This window comes from Geotrypetes seraphini, chromosome 1 (assembly GCF_902459505.1).
Source record: "Geotrypetes seraphini chromosome 1, aGeoSer1.1, whole genome shotgun sequence".
NCBI lineage: Eukaryota > Metazoa > Chordata > Amphibia > Gymnophiona > Dermophiidae > Geotrypetes > Geotrypetes seraphini.
Genome location: NC_047084.1, coordinates 74063915 through 74084673, shown reverse-complemented (window position 1 = coordinate 74084673; position 20759 = coordinate 74063915). Strand labels below are relative to the sequence as shown.

Genomic DNA, 20759 nt, shown 5'->3' with positions numbered 1-20759 from the left:
GTCTCTCCATCAGCCACTGTCAGCAAGGACTCCACCGTATGCTGATCCCTCTGGTCAGCAGTCACTCCCTGAGGACTCTCCCGGTCCCTCAGGCACTCTCACTGAGGACTCTCTCAGTCACTCAGTCTCAGTCACTCAGTCAGACACACTTCTGAGGACTCTCCCAGCCCATCGGACTCTCTCCCTGCAGACTCTCCCAGTCACTCATCACCCGTTCCTCTGCCAGTCATGAAGCTTGACCCTCTCTGGTCATCTCAAGCTCTAATTGACAGGTCTGTCTAAGTCAGGCTTACTGACAGTTAGGCTGAAGCCAACATTCCTCCCCTTGAGGGTTGCCCGAGCTCATTTCCCCCCAGTTCTCTATGTTGGAACTGTTCTTTTCAGCACTCTTTTCCACTCAGGGTGAGTAGACAGTTCCCAGGAGCCTTTGCAGGATCTTATATGCAAATGTGCTTCATTGCCACTGTTGAGACTTCCCTCTGTTGTCCAGTGACCACAGGAATAAAGACTTACAAGCACTGCTCTCTCTAAGCTGAGCAGGAATCCTCCAATTGCACTGGTGCTAGTGGGGATGGGTAGTGATGGTGCTTCAATATTGTGGTTTCAATCTCTAGACACAGGCAGATTCCCTGGAGTTCTGCAGAGGTTGCCTGACCTCAATACTGAAAATATATAATGAAACAAGTACCAACCACTGCCAGAACTGTAAGTGGAGGACTCCCACTCAGCTTAGAGGGAAAAGTACTAACAGGTCAATTACTGCATATACTTGAATATAAGATACGATTTTTGGACCAAAATATGGCCCTAAAATGGGGGTCTCATCTTATATTTGGTCAGTGCCCACCCAGCCCCCACTCCCTCCCTGTCTTCCTCTCCCCCCTCCCTCCCTCCCTGTCAGGCTCTGCACCCTGTCCCCCCCCCTTCCCGATGACCTACAGGCCTCCACCGGGCCTGATGTATGACCTGGAGGTCCAATGGTGGGCTGGGACAGTTGTGTTCTGTCCTGTTTCCTGTCCTTGCCGACTCTGAATTTTTTTTTCTACCCTCCTACCTCCCCCCATGTACTATTTTGAATCCCTGGTGATCCAGCAGTGTACTAGTTTTTAGCCATTGTGTCTGATTAGGTGGAGAAGGGAGGGGCTCTGTTTTACTTCTAAGGTTAATTGCATTATCTTTGGGACATTGCTGTGAACAAGGCTGTCCTGTGAACTTCAATAAGATAAGTTGCTCAACATTTCATATTCTGCTCTTTTCACTGGTTTTCAGCATTATATCTGCTTAATTTCTCTTCTCCTCCCTGTTTCTTACTTAAAAAAACAAAAAAGCACAAAAAAATAAACCCTTCTCTTTCCTCTGTTAAATCTTATTTCCTCTTCCTCTTCATAGGAATAAAGGGTAAGACTTATAGTCCCACCATATATAGAGACCCAAATAATCAGGACTACTCAAATCAAGTCACTTCACAACCAATCAAGATGACCTTTATTCTATGCAATCACTGTGGCGCTTTAATTCCAAGACATACTATTTGGAGACTTAAGGCTTGCCCCATCTGTCTTCAACTCGCTAGTATTAAAGAGGAGCTCTGAAAACTTAAACAGGAATTGAATACAATTAAAGCAGCTTTCATCACTCCACAAAATCATACCAACTTACCACCTCTACCTCAAAGAATAAAACAGCCCAGGAATAAATGGGTCACAGTAGGCTCAGGAAGACTGCGACATGTAACACAGAAACATCCACCTTCACAAATATTACCTCTACAGAATTCCTTCGCTCCACTAGTGCACTGCAATACTCAAGAAAACAGAAGGGAGGTGGGACTGGAACCAATGAAGGTAACTCAAGAGAGCAAGCACACCCTAAGCACAAATAAAAAGGCCAAAAAACAGAAAACTATTACTGTTGGGGGATTCCATCATCAGAGGCATTAACCTTGGAACACAAGGTGAGGAGACCAAAATAGTGAAATGTCTTCCAGGATCCTCAGCTACCAGCTACCAGGAGTTCCAGGCAAATACAGACTATAATTAAGGAAGAAACTAAGGATTTTAACACTGATGTTGTCATCCATCTGGGAAAAAATGACCTGGCCAACAACTCCACACTTGCAGCACAGAAAGCTTTTCGGGAGCTTGGTGAGGGCGTGAAACCTTTTGTAAACACTTTAGCTTTTTCTGAAATACTGCCTGCATATGGAAAGGGGGAGCAAAGAGTGAAAAACACAGAGGACTTTAATAGATGGCTCAAAGCCTGGTGTCATCAAGAAGGCTTCAGGTACATAGGAGGATGGGGAAATACATGGAAGGACAAGAAGCTATATTGCACTGATGGGCTACATATTACTACAGCAGGAAAAAGAAACCTTGCAGAGAAATTTAGACAATATTTTTCTAGGCATTTAAACTAGAAGGTGGGGGTGGTGTATGTACGAAGGACAATTATAGAGACCACCCCCGGCAAAAGAAAAGATGTGATAGTAGTAAAGGCTGCAACATAAGCAATATCAGCAACTCATTTCTTAGTATTGCAACGGAAAGTGAAACGAAACAAAAATCCATACGAAAAAGGAGATTATCGCTGAAAAATAGCTGGAAAGCGATGACCACAAATGCTCGCAGTCTAAGCAACAAAGTTCATGATCTGCAAGCCCTGATGTTAGAGGCAGATCTAGATATTGTCGCTATCACAGAGACATGGTTCAGTGAATCACATGGATGGGATGCAAACATACCGGGATATAATCTTTTTAGGAAGGACAGAGATGGTCAAAAAGGTGGAGGAGTAGCTCTCTATGTAAAGATCAATATCCAAGCGACCGAAATGCAAGGGACCTGGGGAGAAGAAGAAGCGATATGGATTGCTCTGAAAAGAGAAGATGGAACTTCTATCTATGTGGGTGTAGTCTACAGACCTCCGACTCAATCGCAGCAAATTGATAAGGATCTGATGTGGATATTCAAAAGTTTGGAAGGAAAGAGGAAGTTCTGCTGTTGGGAGATTTCAACCTGCCGGATGCAGACTGGAATGTTCCGTCTGTAGAATCGGAAAGAAGAAGGGAGATGCCTTTCAAGAGGCTCTGCTCAGACAAATGGTGACGGAACCCACAAGGGAAAAAGCGATATTGGATCTGGTCCTCACAAATGGAGAGAGTATCTCTAATGTTCGAGTGGGTGCTCACCTGGGAAGTAGCGATCATCAAACGGTTTGGTTTGATATAACGGCTAAAGTGGAGAGCGGCCGCACGATACTTAAAGTCCTAGATTTCAAACGTACGGACTTTAATGCTATGGGAGAGTACCTGAAGAAAGAGCTGTTAGGATGGGAGGACATAAGAGAAGTGGAAAGACAGTGGTCTAAGCTGAAAGGAGCGATAACAATGGCTACGGACCTTTATGTGAAGAAAATCAATAAAAACAAGAGAAAAAGGAAGCCGATATGGTTCTCCAACCTATTGGCTGAGAAAATAAAGGCGAAAGAGTTGGCGTTCGTGAAATATAAAAAAAACCAATTAGAGGAGAGCAGAAAGGACTACAGGGTGAAACTAAAAGAAGCCAAGAGAGAGATACATCTGGCAAAAGCACAGGCGGAAGAACAAATGGCTAAAAATGTAAAAAAGGGAGAAAATTTTTTTTCCAGATATATTAATGAAAGGAGTAAGATGAAAAATGGAATTGCTAGGCTAAAAGATGCTGGGAACCAATATGTGGAGAGTGATGAGGAGAAAGCAAATGTGCTAAACAAATACTTCTGTTCTGTGTTCACAGAAGAAAATCCTGGAGAAGGACCGAGATTGTCTGGCAGTTAAACGAGAAAATGGAGCAGATTATGCGCCGTTCACAGAGGAGAGTGTTTATGAGCAACTTGAAAAACTGAAGGTGGACAAAGCGATGGGACCAGATGGGATCCATCCCAGGATACTGAGGGAGCTCAGAGAGGTTCTGGCAGATCCTATTAAAAACTTTTTCAACAAATCTCTGGAGATGGGAGTGGAGAAGACCGGATTTGGTCCCTATTCACAAAAGTGGTCACAGAGATGAAGCGGGAAACTACAGGTCGGTGAGCCTCACTTTGGTTGTTGGAAAAATAATGGAAGTGTTGCTGAAAGAAAGGATAGTGTATTTCCTTGAATCTAATGGGTTACAGGATCCGAGGCAACATTGCTTTACAAAAGCTAAATTGTGCCAAACGAACCTGATTGAATATTTTGATTGGGTGACCAGAGAGCTGGATCGAGGACATATGCTAGATGTAATTTCCTTAGATTTCAGCAACGCCTTTGACCCGGTTCCTCATAGGAGGCTGTTGAACAAACTTGAAGGGCTGAAGTTAGGACCTAAAGTGGAGAACTGTGTTAGAAACAGGCTGTCGGACAGACGCCAGAGGGTGGTGGTTAATGGCAGTCACTCGGAGGAAGGAAAGGTGAGTAGTGGAGTCCCTCAGGGTTCGGTGCTGGGGCCGATACTGTTCAATATGTTTGTGAGTGATATTGCTGAAGGGTTAGAAGGAACAGTGTGGACCTTGGGGTGATAGTGTCTAAAGATCTAATGGCAAAAAAATAGTGTGACAGGCAGTGGCTGCTGCCAGAAGGATGCTGGGTTGTATAAAGAGAGGCGTAGCTAGTAACATAGTAACATAGTAGATGACGGCAGAAAAAGACCCGAATGGTCCATCCAGTCTGCCCAACCTGATTCAATTTTTAATTTTTTCTTCTTAGCTATTTTTGGGCAAGAATCCAAAGCTCTACCCGGTACTGTGCTTGGGTTCCAACTGCCGAAATCTCCGTCAAAACCTACTCCAGCCCATCTACACCCTCCCAGCCATTGAAGCCCTCCCCAGACCATCCTCCACCAAATGGCCATATACAGACACAGACCGTGTAAGTCTGCCCAGTACTGGCCTTAGTTCAATATTTAATATTATTTTCTGATTCTAAATCCTCTGTGTTCATCCCATGCTTCTTTTAACTCAGTCACAGTTTTACTCTCCACCAACTCTCTCGGGAGCGCATTCCAGACATCCACTACCCTCTCCGTAAAGTAGAATTTCCTAACATTGCCCCTGAATCTACCACCCCTCAACCTCAAATTATGTCCTCTGGTTTTACCATTTTCCTTTCTCTGGAAAAGATTTTGTTCTACGTATTTGAACGTCTGAATCATATCTCCCCTGTCTCTCCTTTCACGTCTTTTGGCGCAAGCCTCCTATCATTTTTGTCGCCCTCCTCTGGACCGCCTCAAGTCTTCTTACCAGCGATGCGGGTCAGTCATGGAAATGGAGCGAGCACAACATCCACACATTTTGAAGACCGTCTGCGGATGGGATATCGAAGGGAAAATGGCCCCAGCTAAATCAAAATCAGAGGCCAAGGTGGTCGAACAGGCCCGCAAAATTGTTACTTTTTTTGCTGAATTCAACTGAACAAACAAAATTAAAAAAGGAGATGACTGTAAAGTCATAGGTCCGTGAGAAGGCAGTGGAAGAAAAAATTTCAACGGCCATTGAAAAAAACGCATCTTCTTAGCGCCGCGGAAACTAAGAAACTGAGGGACTGTGTGCCCTACATCGGGCGGGAAGGCACTCGTGCATGCGCTGTTCGGGCTATTGTGAACTTTCTAAAGTGTGACGATGCACTTTTAAAGTGGTCCATACCGGGGCTTCGTCGGTGACGCCACTCATACGTGAGAATATGCTGCCTGCTTGCCCTGGGATATCCTCCGAACCATGGACTGGTAGACTAGAAGGAAAATGGGAGCCGCACCGAACCTCCCGAAGCATGGAGCCTGTTAACAGGCAAAGACTTGGGCCTGTGGTCCTGAACACTAGCCAGGGTGACATCCAGACCAGCACCAAACAGGTCTACCTGTAAGGACAACGTGCTCAAAGTCACTGCTCAGGATGAGGCGCCAGGCCACCGACTGATCCACAGCATGAGATGCACCGAAATTGAAAAGTGTGGTGAAGACTATCAACAAGTCATACAGGGCATCTGAGCACAATAGTGTAAGGATAATGACGCAGCACAGTGGTGGTGATAGTGGGGGGGGGGGGGGGTGAACGACAAAAGAAGGCCCATGCCCTGGAAGTAGGGGTCCCTCAGAACTGGTGAAGACACCTGGGGAAAGGCTGCTGGTATTAATTCAAGAGCCAAAGCCCAGTACAAATCTGAAAATTCAGGGGAAAAGCCCCTCATCCAGGGCAGAAGCCACCATCTGTGGACCCTTCTGGGAATACAGGGAGGAGCAGTGAGATTTTGCTGCCAAAGCTCACTTGCGGTTCCCTGGACCATCACCTGCATACCCCATGGAGTCCCCCATCCCTCTTTTTGTAGACACATGGGTAGAAACAGAGGCAGGATCCTCTTCAGAGACCAAGGCAACTTGGACCAATCAAATTATGCTCCCTCTTGTGCCGGAATGCACGTGGAATACGGCAGTACACGCGACTGCCATCCTATATAATAAAAGGCTAACTCGCGCATGCGCACTCCTATTTGCGTGCTTCCATGATCAGTAGTTCCGTGGCCGCATGAGTGCGCATGCGCGAGTCCCCAGCCTTACTTTCCAGCACCTACCATTCGCCGAAGCGCTGGCTCCCATGGAGATGTTGTTTTTCTGTTTGGGGCTGCGGCGTCGTTTTTTCTCGGGAGCCGCACCAGCGTCGGAGACAAGGCTTCCGACGCTGGTGCGCCTGTTGAGGGAGACTGCCGCCGCGGCTTTGGACAGAGGGGTAGCATTTTCGTGGGAGCCGGCCTTCGGAGAGGCTTGAGCGTGTGCATGCGCGGCCGATCAGCGCCCTCACCACCTCTGCAATTCGAGAGGGATCGCGGGCGGTCAGCGCCTCCACCACCCCGAAGATGCACACAGTAGCAGCAGGGCCATCGTCAAAGGGAGCACAAAACATGGCAGAAATTAAGAGTAATCAACAATTCCTCTTGCTTCTCACCTCAGAATCCAGGCTCCCGGTTGATAACGAAAAGGCGGAGCAAGGAGACCACAATCACAGTAAGCACGAGTTCGGGGCATTAGCGAGCAGGGTTGCCATGGAAACCCCGCTCGAGTCAAGTAGAACCCTTACACTGGAGGAGAAAAAAATCTCAAAAGGTACAAAAAATCTCCCCCACCCCAAAAAAAGATGTTAACAGAATAGGAGGGAAGAGACAACTGGAACTAACCGCCTTAATAAGTGATTAAATGAAGTCCAATGTTATAGTGAAGGAAAGCCCTCAGTCACACAGCTAACCTGTGTCCAACACTGGTCTCCCTACCTAAAGAAGGATATAACCCTGCTGGAGAGGGTGCAAAGACGAGCCACGAAGCTAGTTACAGGTATCAAGAACTTGAGCTACAAAGAACGCCTCGGAAAACTGGGATTGTTCACCCTCGAGAAGAGAAGACTGCGAGGGGACATGATAGAGACTTAAAATATTAAAAGGATTCGACAAAATAGAGCAAGAAACATCGTTATTCACATTGTCTAATGTGACTCGGACAAGAGGTCATGGATTGAAGCTGAGGGGCACCAGGCCCAGGACAAATATCAGGAAATTCTGCTTCGCACAACGAGTGGTGGACGCTTGGGATGCACTCCCGGTGGAGGTCGTGATGGAGACCACCATTCCGGGATTCAAGGGCAAGTTGGATGCACACCTTCTCGCAAATCACATTGAGGGATACGAGTAAACAAGGTTTCTCAACAGGGAACACCTGGCTTGGCCTCCACGGGTGCGGGTCGCCGGACTGGATGGACCTAGGGTCTGATCCGGCGAAGCCATTTCTTATGTTCTTATGTTCTAAGTAAGAAAACAGCTGTACCCTTGGGGTTTTCTTACTTTTCCCCAGGTTAGCTGTGTGACTGAGGGCTTTCCTTCACTATAACATTGGACTTCATTCACTCACTTATTAAGGGGTTAGTTCCAGTTGTCTCTTCCCTCCTATTCTGTTAACATCTTTTTTAGGGGTGGGGGAGATTTTTTGTACCTATGGAAACTCAGCTGGCATAACAAAAATGATGCAGTCGCAAGGGTCAGTGAAAGGGGATCAGGAGCAACATGCATAGCAGGGGCTTAGAGGGCAAGAGAGCTGCAGTTGGAGAGACTGAGGAAGGGAATGTTCAGATAAAGAAGAACTGAGACTGAAGAAGGAATAAAAATTAAAAATAAAAAAAAGGAAGAGACACCTACAGGGAAACACAGGATCAGGAACATACAGAGAAAACAGGAGAACGTAGAGGTTTGCAGGATTCAGGAGCATATAGATAAAGGAGAGCAGAGACCCCTGCAAGAAGAGAAAAAGAGCAAAGAGACTGGGAATGATAAAGAGCAGAGATGCTTGCAGGGAGAAAAAGCGAGGCAGTAATGTTACAGCTGGAGAGTGCAGAATGAGGAAGAAAGCAGAGACAGCGCTACACAGGGAAATGGAGGGGAGAGAGACAGAAAGAAAAAGACAGACAGACATATATTCTAGCACCCGTTAATGTAACGGGCTTAACAACTAGTCCACCATAAATGGGATAAGAGCCCACCAAATCCTACCCTAGGGAATACATCTAGTTGGTTTTCTTGCAATAACGAAACTTGCAGAGACTAAAAATAACTTTTAAAAAGATTGTGAAAATTCAAGATGGCCACCACAAGTGCCTATTTTACAACAAAATCGACTGGAAAATGCACAGGATCCCTCTGAAAACAGTGGAGGGCTAGGACACACAAAGAAACCATCCAAAACCCCTTTCTGAAGACCCCTCACCCTCAAATTGCTGATTCAGGCTGTCAGCCTTTTACTCACTGTGTCATGTGCTGCCTGGAACTGCATAGAGAAGCTAAAACTGCTTAAAGGGAGATCTCCTCTGTCTCAAACAAGAAAGCAAGCTGGACTTCTGATCTTCTGACTGTCCCCCCCCCCTCGGTTTGACACCAACAGTCGGGAACCTCTGACACCAAAAGCTGGGAACCTCTACCACAATCGGATACCAGCACAGATGCAATCTGGCAGAGGGACACAGTTAGCTCCAATCCCAGGCACAAGATTCTGTTATGAGGCTTCCTATAAACTCTGGCGGTATAGGAAAATAACCCACTAGTCCAACAGCTTGCAGCCAGTGTTGCTTCGACTCTGACTGAAGATTCATTTTGCAAAAGAGATCAAGTGCCCAGATCATCATCTTCAGTGACCCCGTCTGACCAACTGTCAAGTCAGGGGGAGACGCAGGCCTCTGTAGAGGAGCAGATGCCAAAGCCTGGGTAAGATGCTCAGGTTGCACTACAGCTGATTCAGAATGCACACCAGAACTGCAGACAAGCTTGCTAGAGCAAGTTCACAAAGTCAGGTGAAAAGGGCACGGAGGTCTGAGAACTCTCTTCAAGAGAAAGGTTAGAACACTTTCTTTTCACTTTAGGGCAATCAGTACCTTAATAGTTACTGGCATCACACTACAAGACCCCAAGAGGGAAAAATCATCCCCTAATCATCCCAATAGTCGTTTGGCTGCATTAATAATAATAATAGCTTTATTTATATCCCATCATATCTTTTCAGAGGCTGAACCCAAGGTCCCTGCCTCCCCAGCATGCATGGCGGAACACACGGTGCAAGGGTACTTTATAGTGCTCATTCAGCATAAACTTTGAATGAATTATTTAAAAAAGGAATGGTTAACAGGGCTAATAATGTTATAATGCCTCTGTATCGCTCCATGGTGCGGCCTCATCTGGAGTAGTGCGTTCAATTCTGGTCTCCTTATCTCAAGAAAGATATAGTGGTACTAGAAAAGGTTCAAAGAAGAGTGACAAAGATGATAAAGGGGATGGAACTCCTCTTGTATGAGAAAAGACTAAAAAGATTAGGGTTCTTCAGCTTGGAAAAGAGACGGCTAAGGGAAAATATGATTGAAGTCTACAAAATCCTGAGTAGAGTAGAACGGGTACAAGTGGATTGATTTTTCACTCCGTCAAAAATTACAAAGGCTAGGGGACACTCGAAGTTACAAGGAAATATTTTAAAACCAAAAGGAGGAAATATTTTTTCACTCAGAGAATAGTAAAGCTCTGGAACACATTACCAGAGGTTGTAGTAAGAGCAGATAGCATATCTGGCTTTAAGAAAGGTTTGGACAATTTCCTGGAAGAAAAGTCTATAATCTGTTATTGAGAAAGACATGGGGGAAGCCACTGCTTGCCCTGGATCGGAGCATGGAATGTTGCTAGTCTTTGGGTTTTGGTTAAGTACTGTATATACTCAAAAATAAGTCGATCCGAATACAAGTCAAGACCCCCATTTTTCCCCCCAAAAAGGAGGAAAAATGGTTGACTCAAATATAAGTTGAGTCAACTTAATATTCAAGTGTCCTGCCCTGCCAGATTCTGCACTCAAGCCCCCTCCCTGCCAAGTTCTGCACCCAATCCCCTTCCCTCCTTGCCCTGCACTCAGTCCCATTCCCTACCAGTCTGTGAACCAAGCCCCCCTCCCTGCCAGGCTCTGAACACTGTCCCACCTTCCTTCCCTGTACCATCTTCCCCTAAAAAGAGCCAACCTCATCAATGATGTCACAATGGATTGATTGTCCCGTATTCCCCTCTGCCCTCTAACCCAGCCAGCAGATTAATCCTTTCCCTTAACTTAAACCACCTAGTAGTAGGCCGGGACAGGAGGGATCCCTCCCATCTCCTGCCCCAGCCAACATTAATAATTACCACTCTCCCTCCTGTACCTGTTCCCTGGTGGTCCAGCGTGTATCCTGTGCTGAAATCCTCCCTAAGATTGTAAATATAGTAGCCAACGGCGCATCCGGGCTGACATGCAGGAGCAAGCTTTTTGGCCCCAAAATCCCAGTTTATATTCGAGTATATACAGTACTAGTGACCTGGATTGGCCACCATGAAAATGGGCTACTGGGCTTGATGGACCATTGGTCTGATCCAATATGGCTATTCTTAATTTATATTATTGGCGCATGAGGACTCCATTCCTGGTGGTCAAACTCCAAAGCAAAGCTTTTTGAAGAAGTTGCAGAACTTAAAATTTAAATCAGGAAAAATCCAAGATGGCTGCTGCCAGGATTTCCCAATGATAAAATGACTGTAACTCTATTGGAGAACAGCCAAAGCCAGCGATTTTAGGATTTTTGGGTTGGGGGTGCAAGGCTACTAATTATAACCACAAAAACCTCCAATTTAAGACCCCACACACACAGAACTGCCCCGTAGGCTGTGACAGCCTGCCACAGCTCCTCTCAGGGTACCTCAAAATTGGAAAGGTCCTCTGCTACAAGGAAAGCTGCCTCTTCTGATAATTCAGCTGTCAGTCGGATCACAGCTGGACTGAGCCTCAACCCCTGAGACCAGAATCCAAACACCATGATAAAGGGGGGAGGAAAGTGCAGCCGACACCAAGAAACGCAATTGGTGCCCATACAGCCTGCACTAGCACTCCTGATCAAGTCAAGGAATGAGGAAACAGAAGGGGGAAACCCTGAGCTCCACAGTTTAAGTAGGCTGGCTGAGCAGGTCCCAACTGGATCCACCTGTCAGCTGCAGACCAAAGCCTGCTCCTCTCATGCAGGCTAGGCAGTCACTGGAGCTGAAGGAAGCACAAAAACCACACAAAAAAAATACTTGAACAAAAAAAAAAAGACCGAGCAGATCAAAGTTGTTCTTGCAGGCTCGCTTGCAGAAGAAATAACTGACTGGGGGCAACAGAGCAGGGAGGAGGTACTGAAAACAGTAATCAGTATGTCCTGCAACGGACTCGCAGGAGCGGATGCAAGACCCTTGGTTCAGCATACCATCCCTATTGCACTGGAAATACTAGAGTTCCAGTCCTCAGCAACCCTTATACAAGTGATGTCACTTGAAGACTTCAGTTTCTCTACCTCCATTTACTGGTAGCAGGATGCAACCCAGTCCTCAGGAATCACCTGGCCAGTCGGGTTTTCAAAATCTCTGTCATCCATATTCATTGTAGATATCCTGAAAACCCGACTGGCCAGGTGGTCCCTGAGAACTGGGTTGAATACCACTGGCCTAGACTGCCTTAGTAATTCACTTTTTTTATGCATTCTGGTTATAAATGTGCTTTTTGTTTCAAAAGCACAGATGTACCCAAATGGGATTAAGTAACTAAAACACTAGATTTGGTGGTACTATCAAAACTGGGCTTGCCATACTTTATTTCCTGCTCAATGGTACCTGGGCACTTGAAGTGATATCTTCCCGTTGCTGATCTGTCACTGAAGCCAATGTGTCATAGGGGTCTTTCTCACATGGATCCAGAAGGCCAGGACCTCCTATAATATCCAATTAAACGGTTACTGTAGTGATACTTCATAAATCAATTTTGGCTTTTTGATAATATCAGAATTTTATTTTAACAATGGCGTAACCAGGTAGATTTGTTCATTTAATAAAATTCAATGTACCTTTCAAGATAATCCCTGATGAAATACATTCAAATACTCTCCTCAGTGCATCACCAGGACTTTGAGGTCCTGAAGAACTGCTGATTGCCTTCTCTACAAGTAATTCCATTGCCTGATTGAAAAACAAAAGTAGGGATATATCACACAGCAAATTAACACCTGCTTTTCATATCAGTAGACTAAATATGTCTACTCTATTTCTTTATTAATACTTCTAAAGGAGAAATTATGTTCTTACCTGTTAATTTTCTTTTAATCCCTTCAGACAAGCAAAGACCGGATGGGTTTACACTTCTCTGCCAGCAGGTGGAGATGAGACATATTGATCTTTTCTGATAAAATTTATACAGATCCCCCCCATCATATCTTTCCTTAATAATAATAATAATAATTTTATTCTTATATATCGCCATACCGAAAAAGTTCTTGCTAATACATGGAATACAGATAAAATATGTTCACTTTCTTCTGATTATTGTAGTTCTTCCCATTTTTCCCTCCTGTTCCTGTTTGTTTTAAGTCAGTGTATTATTTGTCCTACTAACTCCCCATGTGGTCGATTTTGTAAAGTTTTAATCAGCATTCCTATCTTTTTTGTAAAAAATTTTTAATTGTATACCACTCAGAAATTTGATTGAGCGGTATAAAAAATTTCAATAAAACTTGATTTCTGGCAGTAATACAAGTGGGCTGTGCAATCCCATCTACATTCAGTCTGACGAATAGCAAAGCAGAAAACTAACTAAACAAGAAAACATCCCAACTCCACACTCACATGAAGAAGACAAAGGAAGTGCCCGAATTGGACATGTGAACACTATTGTATACTGATTAGATCAACCCACCCTCAAAAACGTTCCCACAGTTTGCCAACTAAACCAGACGAAACAAAAGCCGCTGCTCTTATTATACTCCCCAACAACCAAAACAAAAAAATACTCTGCGAAAAACATCAAAATGTACGACAGGGTGGGGGTCTATGCCGGTCTGGAGGGACTAAAAGAAAGAATATTAGCAGGTAAAAGCTTAATTTCTCCTTCTTTAGCATTCCTACAGACAGACACAGAATAGATGGGATGTACCAAAGCAGTACCTATCAGGCATGGGACCCCCGAAGAGCCACCACAAGAACACGCTCACCGAACACCATGTCCCGACGTGCCTGCATGTCCACATGGTAGTGGTGAACAAAGGAATGGCAAGAAAATCAAACAACAGCTTTACAGATATTCACCGGAGGCACAAGAGAACTCTCGGTCCAAGAGGCTGCCTGCCCCCAAGTGGAATAAGCTTTGAGAAAATCCGGAACCGGTTTCTTCTTTTTTTTTTTTCAAATTCTTTATTCTTTTTTAAAACTTACAATAAGTGTAACAGTAAATACATCATTTTATACTCAAATACCACACTTAGTATTCAATTAATGTACATTACGAATTAATAATAATAATTTATTTCTTATATACCGCTATACCGTGAAGTTAGAAGTCCCCCCTCTCCCCTAATCAATCACAATTTTTAATACATAAAATATCTATTATGAACCTCATATCTCTATACCAAAATTTATTATCATCAGAGGGCGGAGCTTGTCCGACATGGCGATCAGACGTGCAGATTGAGTGCTCTCCGAGACAGCAGGGTATTAGTAGAATATTGTCTCTATCCAGCCTGATAAAACAACGTTATCAGCTCCGGAATTATTTGGCGGTTCTAACATGTCACTTTCAAAAAGCAGCAAAGCGGAACAATCACCCACCGCAACCCCCAGTGGAAAGCGGCCTAAACACGAGGCCCCATCACCGGAAAAGCAGGCGCCAAAGTCTGTCGATTCGCAATTAGAGCTGCTTATAACGGAGGTGCGTGCTTTTAAAACTATAATGACTAAGCAAGTAGATGAATCACAACTGATTCGTGTGGAAATCGAAGCTCTGAACTCACAATTCACGGATGCGCGCCACAGATTGGACGCGCTTGAAGCTTTTCAGGCGGCACATGTTCAAGATGTCTCCCTAATACCCAAACATGAGCGGGACATTGCGGCTTTGAAAATCGACCTGGAAGATCTTTCGAACAGAAGCCGTCGGAATAACATTAGAATCCTAGGAATTCCAGAATCGGCTGAAGGAAATGATACAATCGAATTTCTGACAAAATTAATTCCTTCCTTGCTGGGCGTAAAATTTGATATGCCGTTTGAACTAGAGAGGGCACATCGTGTTCCTTCTAGAATCAACCATGCTCATAAAACGCCTCGTCCTATCGTAGCTAAAGTTCTACGATACCAACAGACGCTACAGATTCTACTTGCTGGTAAAGAAAAGAAACAAATTTTGTATCAAGGTAAAAAAATCCTTCTGGTACCTGACCTTGCGAAGTCGACGGCGAATCGCAGAAAAACTTTCTTACAACAAAGGCAAGATCTGAAAGATATTGGTGCCCGGTTTGGTCTGCTATATCCAGCCAAAATGCTGGTCACACATCAGAATAAAACCATTACTTATTTAGATCTGGTTGAGTTGCAGCGCTATATTGATTCTATCAAGATGCAATAAGTTTACTGCACTGCATCATTTCTTTCCTGAAGCAGTTTATGCTAAGTGGAGACTGTCTTCATATTCATTGACATTTCTTAATATGGATCCTGCTGTTCTTGGAGAGTTCCATGGGGTGTGCTGATCGACCTCCAGAAGTCACAAACCCACCCTGATTTACATTAGTTGTTCAAATGTCCTCTCTCTGGCACTGTTTGCCTCCTTTGAGATGGCATTTTTGTTTGTTCATCAGTTCCAAAAGTCTATATACATTTCATGTCTCTTGGCTATGTTATATTTCAATATTGATAATTGGTATATTATCCATGTCTCAAAGAGTATAATATATGATAATATATGACTAATTTACACATTCTTTCCTTTAATGTCCATGATTTGAACCACTGCATTAAAAGAAAAAAGGTGACTAATTATTTGCGTTCCTTGAAACCTGATATTATTATGTTTCAGGAAACGCACCTTAATCAGACTGACAGTGCAAAGACGTTAATTCCTGGTTATACTTCACCTTTCTTTTCTCCTGCTCTGAAGAAAAAGAATGGGGTATCCATCTCTTACATGTTGTTACTACCGAATCTGATTCAGAAGGTAGATGGTGTTTGGTATATCTTACCCTCTATAAAAACCCATGATATTTCTCAATTTATATGCTCCCGCGTTTCAGATAAACCCGAATTCTACCGATCCTTGCAGAACATTTTGTTAAAATTTCCAAATGCTTCACTCATTATAGGGGGAGATTATAACCAACCTTTAGATCTTGTTTTAGATAGAACGTCCAAATGCAGATTAACTAAATCTAAAACCCTAGAAGAACTTAAGAGTCTTATGAAAAATTTTGCTCTTATAGACCCTTGGAGAACTTTAAATCCTACTGAACGCGAATATACGCATTTTTCAGCTCCTCACAATACCTATGCCAGATTAGATTATTTTTTAATTTCCTCCTCTCTTTCATCAAACATTTTAAATGCTGTTAACCACTCTTATTATCATTTCTGATCATGCACCAATTTCACTTTTTCTTACAATTTCTATGTCTCCCACTATTAAACAAAATTGGAGGTTAAATAATAGTATTCTTTTAGATGAATCCATTACTTCCCAATTGAGCACTTTTACTACTAACTTTTTCATCACTAATTCTGACCCCTCTCTAACATCGGCCACAATTTGGGAATCTTATAAAGCCACATTGCGAGGAGAAATTATCAGCCTGATGGCGTGGAAGCGTAAACAATCTAATACAAAATTAAATACCTTAGAATCAGAAATAGCAACACTTGAAACCCAATCCCACTTGAAATCTAATCCTACAAACATGATATTACATTCACAACTGCTTAAGAAACAATATGAATATAATGATATTGCCTCTGCACTGGCTAATAATGATATCTTCATTTTGAAATCTGGACATTATATCGGGGGGAATAAAATGGGTAAAAACTTAGCTCGTTACTTAAAAAAGAAAAATGAGAAACACCATATATCCTCTATTATAAATTCCAAAAATCAAACTATTACTGACTCGATTGGTATTAGTTCTGAATTTGAACATTTTTATTCTGAACTATTTCAGTCAGAATCAGACTCATCGCAAGATGAAATAAATAATTATTTAGATACCATTTCACACCCAATCCTGCCTTCCCATTTTAGAACATTTAGAGAGTCCAATAACTATCCAAGAAATTCAATCAGTGATTCAGTCACTTGCTTCGAATAAATCCCCTGGACCAGATGGCATTACCAGTGAATTTTATAAAACTCTGTCTCTTCAATTAAGTCAAATACAAAAATAATAGCGAAATACCACTATATCAAACAATACACATCAGTATTGTCAAGCCTTCATCTATCAAGGCATCCTATACGGCCTCAGAAATGGAGCCTACGCACAGCAATGCAGTCACAAACTGAGACAATCCGCGTAGTAGAAATACTCCTGCTCCAATCATTGGCCTTTAAAACTATTTTTTAAGTGCTATTTTTTAGTCACTATTTTGTAATATAAACCCTACACCACTCAATATTTAAGATGTGGTTTTAAATACGTAATGCTTATTCAAAAAATCTGCATCAAATACTGTGTGTAATATCAAAATTTGAAAAACTCGACCACAAAAACTTATCTTATTTGTTTAGTAGTCTTCACTGTCGGAGTCTTAATAGTAAAATCTCAATTCATGTCCATTACGTATTTAAAACCACATCTTAAATATTGAGTGGTGTAGGGTTTATATTACAAAATAGTGACTAAAAAATAGCACTTAAAAAATAGTTTTAAAGGCCAATGATTGGAGCAGGAGTATTTCTACTACGCGGATTGTCTCAGTTTGTGACTGCATTGCTGTGCGTAGGCTCCATTTCTGAGGCCATATAGGATGCCTTGATAGATGAAGGCTTGACAATACTGATGTGTATTGTTTGATATAGTGGTATTTCGCTATTATTTTTGTATTTGTGTTATATACCACTGGGTTATATTACATTAGGTCTTCAATTAAGTCCCCATTTATTACAATATTACAATTTTGTTCATTCCCACCCAGAATTACAGCGTAATTTCACAGAAGCTAATATAGTTATATTTCCTAAACCTGATAAAGATTCCACAAGAGTAGGGAATTACCGACCAATCTCATTACTCAATTCAGATTATAAGATTCTAGCAAAAATTCTTGCGAACAGAATTAATAAGGTAATCCAGTTGCTGATATCTCCTGATCAAGTGGGATTTGTTAAACAACGTTTTATTGTAGATAATCTTCAAATTTTTCATAACATCTCTGGCTTTGCCAAAACTGTTGAAGAACCTGTGGGGGGACTAGCAATAGATGCCGAAAAGGCCTTTGATCGTGGGGAATGGCGATTCCTGCTGCAGGTTCTGAAATGGTATCATTTTGGGGATAATTTTGTAGCTTGGATTCGTGCGCTATATTGGAAACCATGCTCAAGGATTTTAATAAACAATTCTCTTTCAAAACCAATTTACTTATGTAGGGGAACAAGGCAGGGATGCCCCCTTTCACCTCTCCTCTTTAATCTTTCTTTAGAGCCCTTTTTATCTGCCATTAGACAGTCCCCCAATATACAAGGAATTCCCACTACCTCTTGAGATTTTAAGGTTGCAGCATATGCTGATGATATTATGCTCTATCTTAAAAACCCTACACAATCTCTATCGGCCCTCATCTCAGTAACGAAATTATATTCAACATTTTCAGGTTATAAAGTTAATTGGACTAAATCAGTTATCTTTCCACTCAATATCTACGCTTCATACTCAGATATCCAAGCATTCCCATTCTCATGGTCTACTTCACCTGTAAAATATCTGGGTACGTATGTACATAAAGATCCTGAGACTGTTATGGACTTTAATGTCACTAAATTGAAAGAATTAGTAACTCACAATATCTCGAATTGGTCCCCACTCTATATTACATGGTGGGGTCGCATTTCGGCACTTAAAATGACTTTAGCACCTCAAATTTTATTTAAACTCATTATGCTTCCCAGCTTATGTAAAACACAGATATACAAATGGATTGATCGACAACTGTCTTCTTTTATCTGGCGTAATAAATGTCCTAAAATAGCTCTTAGTAAATTAAAAGCTACTAAAAATCATGGAGGTGTTAATCTTCCTGATTTTTATAAATATCACTTAGCATCGTTAGCTAAATACGGGTCTTATTGGATCACTTACAGTGAGTCTGATAATATTTCTATCATGCCTTCCTGGTTAAATTTAGAAATCTCAATTAGTAACCCAATACCTATTTATGTTCTCCCTACTATGCAGATCCCTAAATATCTTAAACAATTTCCTCTCTTTCCGGCAACTCTCTCTGCACTACATGCTCTAGATAAAGTGGCTATTAAATCCATCTTTTTCCACAAAAATATGTCGCTTTGGAATAATAATTCCCTGAAAATTAATAAACGATGTATAAACTGGAAGAAATGGAAAAATGCTGGTGTATGGACTGCTAAATCCTTATATAATGGATCGGTATTGTTGTCCTTCCCCGCTTTCTGTGCAAATTTTCCGACATTATTCTCTAAAAAACACCAATGGTCAATTCTTTCTTCTCTCCTCTCTACTCTTCAACTTACTGACACTTCAACTATCTCAGAGTGGAGTATAATATCTAAAGAAATGGGGAAAGAAATGTCATTTTATTATAAGATACTAAGGGATTCTTATTATGTTCCTTCTTTAACTATTATGGATAAATGGTCTGCAGATTTTGAAACCCCTCTAACGGAAAAAGATTGGTGTCAGATATGGTCCAAAATCAATAGACCACTGTTATCTGCTAGTATGTCTCAGTCATTATTATTTGTCATGTGGAGAGCAATTTGGACTCCATATAAGAAGAAGAAAGCGAACCTCACGTCTGATGATACTTGTTGGCATTGTCAAAACTCACAAGGAACGCTTAAACATATGCTTTTTTCATGTCCTCAGGTCCAACCTTTTTGGACTCAAGTTTGGTCCCTTATATGTCAGATTACCAACTACACTGCAAATCTTTCCTTTGATATTATCATTACACGTTCTTTACATCCCTGTTTCGAATATTATATATATGAAATATGATTTCAGTTGGTATCCAACATATTCTGCAAAATTGGAAATCAGCTTCAAGATTGAACTTTACCTTTTGGTGGCATTCTTTATGCTTATATAAACGATTTGAACAATATGCGGCAGAAAAACTGCCATTGAGACAGGGACAATCGACTCAAACTCTGTGGTCCCCCATTGACGAATACTTGCAATCCATGTGATCATCTTGATGAATATGATATCATATGTTCTTGTTCTGTTTAACAGATTCCTGTTTTATATGGCTTTTGTGAACTTTGATTGTTCTTGAATGTAATTTTGTTTTTGTTCATTATTTAATAATACAATAAAAAGATTGGAACTAAAAAAAACAAAATTTATTATCATACCAAACCCCTCCCCTCCCCCTCCCGGATGTGCATTTTTAAAGGGAAAAACAATATTTAGACATTGCATTATTTTGTTAATGGCTTCCAAGTCTCCTGAAATTTCTTAAAATACCCTGAGTGACTAATGTTCTTTCTATTTTATACATATGACACAAGGAATTCCACCAAAAACTATAGTTAAGCCTCTTCCAATCTTTCCAATTGCTCGTAATTTATTGTATGGCCACTCCTGTCATAATTAATAAAAGCGGTTGTTCTTAGATGATATTTGGCTTTTAGCTCTCATTGACATGCCAAATAACACTATATCATAAGACAATGTCACTGGATTTTACAATAAACAATTTATTTGGCCCCATATTGATTTCCAAAAAGCCAAAATAAATGGACAATAGAACAATAAATGATCTAAAGTCCCTGCTTCAAGATGACAATGCCAACATCTATTTGACTTAGGAGCTATCATAACTTTTGTAAACGAAACTGGGGTCCAGAATGCTCTACTGCTAACAGTAAAAAAACACGTTTGTCTCATAGATGACTGACACTGTACATCTCATCCTCCAAGTCCAAATTATGATGACCATTGAGTCGCATAAATTTGGTGCTTAAATCACAATATTCCAAACGTCGCCTAAGACCTCAGATTTTTGGTTTTTTTTATTTATAAATCCAGCGTTTACAATTCTATACCACTGTAGTGCATAGCGCACAGCCTTGGAATAAAGGTAGCCGCAAGTGATGTACGCGACAAATTGTGAGTGATAAAATTTTTTTTCATGCTAATTTCATGGTGTCGCACACTGTTGACAATAT

General features: G+C 41.9%; 1 protein-coding gene across 1 annotated transcript in view; it reads right to left on the bottom strand.

Annotated features, from left to right (window-relative positions):
- Nucleotides 1-20759, bottom strand: part of ZFR (zinc finger RNA binding protein) — a 339213-nt gene that overhangs the window by 12131 nt on the left and 306323 nt on the right. The window contains exons 19-20 of the mRNA XM_033933312.1: nucleotides 12421-12532; nucleotides 12191-12288 (exon numbers count right to left, since the gene is read on the bottom strand). Coding sequence (XP_033789203.1) covers nucleotides 12191-12288; nucleotides 12421-12532 — 210 coding nt within the window. The remainder of the gene's footprint in view (nucleotides 1-12190; nucleotides 12289-12420; nucleotides 12533-20759) is intronic.